Genomic DNA, 3,513 nt, shown 5'->3' with positions numbered 1-3,513 from the left:
ATAAAAATTTACTTTATCTTTAAATTCACAGATATCTAATGAATGATCATGTTCACAAAGAAAGGCACTATAATATACTTCTCAGTAACTAAAATTTATTGAGAGAAATGATACTACAAATAAAGAATTTTAAATAGCATTCTCTGCTATCAATTCCAAATACCTATAAGGAAGTAATTGGAAATGCATACAGAAGCATGTGCAAGGATCGCCAACTCAAAGCAAAAATGGAAGACAATAACCTCAACTAATCTTAGAGTAATAAGAAATATTTTAATGATAAAACAATACATTTCTTTAAATATTTAGACCATTAAAATATAACTTATAAATACATATTTATATATTTGCATAGTAAAACACTGGAAATAAATATACCAATATATTACAAATAATGGTCTCCACATAGTATTTATGAAGGATATCTTGGTATTTTTATTTCTAGTTTCCAAGTAAAGTATAAATCTCATGACCATAGAAGAAAATATAACATTTCATAAAGAAATACAGAAATGGGAAATTTAACACTTGCAATAATTGAACTGACAGTCTCCTTTGGACCAAAGATGTACTTATCAGTATCGTTTTCACAAAAATGACAGAATCACGACCTAAATAAATTTAGACAAATGAGTGAATGCATCAGCTCCTCTATTAACTTAGATAGTAACCCAAACAGTAGGGGAAAGGATGAGGCTGAATGCCCAAAACAGAAACCCAAAACTGAATGGATCAATGGAACATTTAATCCATTTAATCAAGAGAAAACCCAGTGAAATTTTATATTTAAAATCACAACTACCAACAAATTCTAGGGATGATGCATATAAAAGATCTAGCTACTGAACTGATTTTGAATTATCCTGCAAAGAAAGGTTCAGTTATGAGACAAAGGAATTCTGTTAAACTCTAGTCAGTTTCATATATATATTCATAAAGCAACTATAACAAGTATAAGGTTCAGAGTCATTTAGACCATGTCTCTAACTTAGAATGAGCCTCTAATGGTCTTCATTAAAATGATTATGAATCGAAATCTCAGTATCTTTTGATAAAAATCCCTATTTCCAGTAGAAGAATATAGGGAAAAATAAAACAAACTTTTGGATTGAAGTGACTTAAATTATTCAGATGCAACAGCAGTAATCTTATGGCAGCAATAAAGAGCAGTTTAAACATTCTAGAAATAGTGATACATAGATAAATGTATCTAATTTTCCATGTAGCCAAATGATTGTTAATGTATCACCCTATACAACTGAACACTTTATAAAGAAACTTAACACTCCATATTAAAAAAAAAATGAACATAGGGGATTATTGAATCCAGAAAATGGTATAAGAACCAAAAGAAAACTCTTGTGATGACCAGCCAGTATTGTCTGTACAAAAGGGAAACCTCGTTTCAGAATATAATTTTCCAGAATGTGATTATGTATGAGATTACATCAAAAGAAAAGCTTCTGCATAACAAAAGTACCTATCAGTAAAACAAAAAGGGCACCTGTTAAAAGAAACAAGGAAAAATTTACATACAATATAGCTAACAAGGGGGTGGTACCCAAAATATCCAAAGAATTTATGCAACTCAACAAAAATGGACAGAGCAGCTTAATAGTCTCTAAAGAGACGTACAGATGACCAGTAGACACATGAAAACATTAAAAAAGTCCATCATTTCTTATTATTAGGAATATGCAAATCAAAAACACAATGAGCTGCCATCTCATCAGAATGGCCCAGATCTAAAAGACAATAAACAACGATGTTGGTGGCAAGAATATGAAGAAAGGACATCCTAGTTCTCTGTTGATGGGACTGTAGGCTATCAAGACCTTATGGAAACTAGTGTGGAGGTTTCTCAAAATATTAATATGGATCTGTCACATGACCCAGTAATTCCCTTCCTAGGTATCTACGTGAAGAAAACAAAAAACACTTAGTCAACATCATAAATATTAGTTTTAGCCCTGTTTACAATAGTTAAGTTATAGAAACAGGCTAAGTGTCCAAGGACAGATGAGTGGATTAGGAATATTTGATATATATACACAACAGAATACAACTCAGCTATTAAAAAAAATGAGAGCCCTCCCTGGTGGCACAGTGGGTGTAAGCACAGCACTGAGAAGCTAAAGCCACTTTAGCATGAGTTCAATCTCTGCCCTGGAGGTGACCCATATGGTGCAGCAGACCTCTCCTGACCTGGCTGCTACGTCCCTCAGCAGTGTACTTCATCAGTCAGCCTGTTCTGCTCTCCACTGTGTCTCTGGTCAATCCTCTCACTGTCCTGTACCTCTGGCCTGTACCCCAGTTCTGTATGCATAAATAAATAAATAAATATGTATTTTTTAAATGAACCATTGAGATTTACAACAAGATGGATGAAACTGGAGAAAATAATGCTAACTAAAATCAGAAGGAGACAGAAATACCAAATAGTCTCAAATGTATAGGTACATGGAGAATCATTACAAAGGGTCAATTAAACCAAAGCAGTAATAAACTCTTAACATCTAACTGCAGGACTGAAGAAACAAGATGGCAAGGTGGTGTGATGATAGTATGGGAGAAAAGGGATTCAAAGAAACATTTAGATGATTATTGGGCACTAGTAGGTAGGATATGAAAATATGCATATGTAGAGATTTAAACATATAATCCCCAAAGTAGACAATGATGTAAACCTACTTTACCTCAATAAACTTATGTAGGATGGAAAAAGAATAGAAGGGGCAAATATTAAAATTCAATGGATTTGGATACCTTGCTTATTGTGAAAAAATCTGGTGTTTTCACAGTTCCTTGAGCTGTGAAAGAACAGGTCACATGGATTCTACCCAAAGATGTGAACCCCTATAGGCTCAAAGATTCTTCTGTCTTAGTAAAACCATGGCAGGGACCCAAATGAGGCAAGAGTATGAACAATCTGCAGCATATAGTTGAAGACAGTTGAGTCTCCCTTAGCTATTTACCCACTGAGTATTGATAGGAATTCCTGTCTGTAAAACAGATGCCATATTTACACTTCTAATAATTATTAATAAGAATTATTATTCCGTAGGAATTATGGCTAAAGATTAGCATAATCTGCGACTATATTTAATCCATCTGTTTACAACTTCCCTCTTATCAAATATTATGTCCCTCTCATGTGAAACAAAATAAACTCAGTATCCATGTATATCACCAAATTAAGGTAGGACAAAGAAAATTAAATGAGTTTGAACATCGGAATGAACACCAAAATTAACACGGTTTATTCACAATGTGTTACTTAGAGATCTTCCTGAAATTAACTAATTGACTACATACTCTCTTCATTGCCACCTTCATTTCTTGATTCCTGTATGTATAAATGATAGGATTCAGGAGAGGAGTGAGGAGAGCATCAAAGACGGCCAGAAACTTGTCAAGGTGTATGGAGGGTAATGGCCATGCATAGACAAATATCAGTGGACCAAAGAACAAGACTACCACTGTGATGTGAGCTGAAAGTGTGGACAAAGCCTT

The 3,513-nt window shown here is 33.7% G+C and overlaps 1 protein-coding gene across 1 annotated transcript in view; it reads right to left on the bottom strand.

Moving 5' to 3' along the window:
• Nucleotides 1–1,448: 1,448 nt before the first annotated feature.
• LOC101625415 (olfactory receptor 4F3/4F16/4F29-like) overlaps nucleotides 1,449–3,513 on the bottom strand; it is a 2,765-nt gene continuing 700 nt past the window's right edge. The window contains exon 2 of the mRNA XM_012728515.1: nucleotides 1,449–1,504. Within this exon, the coding sequence (XP_012583969.1) occupies nucleotides 1,449–1,504 (56 nt within the window). The remainder of the gene's footprint in view (nucleotides 1,505–3,513) is intronic.

This window comes from Condylura cristata, unplaced genomic scaffold (genome assembly GCF_000260355.1).
Source record: "Condylura cristata isolate star-nosed mole 26May11 unplaced genomic scaffold, ConCri1.0 scaffold00023, whole genome shotgun sequence".
In the NCBI taxonomy this organism is placed as follows: domain Eukaryota; kingdom Metazoa; phylum Chordata; class Mammalia; order Eulipotyphla; family Talpidae; genus Condylura; species Condylura cristata.
The sequence above is the reverse complement of the archived record's forward strand: the minus strand, read 5'-3'. Positions and strand labels throughout refer to the sequence as shown.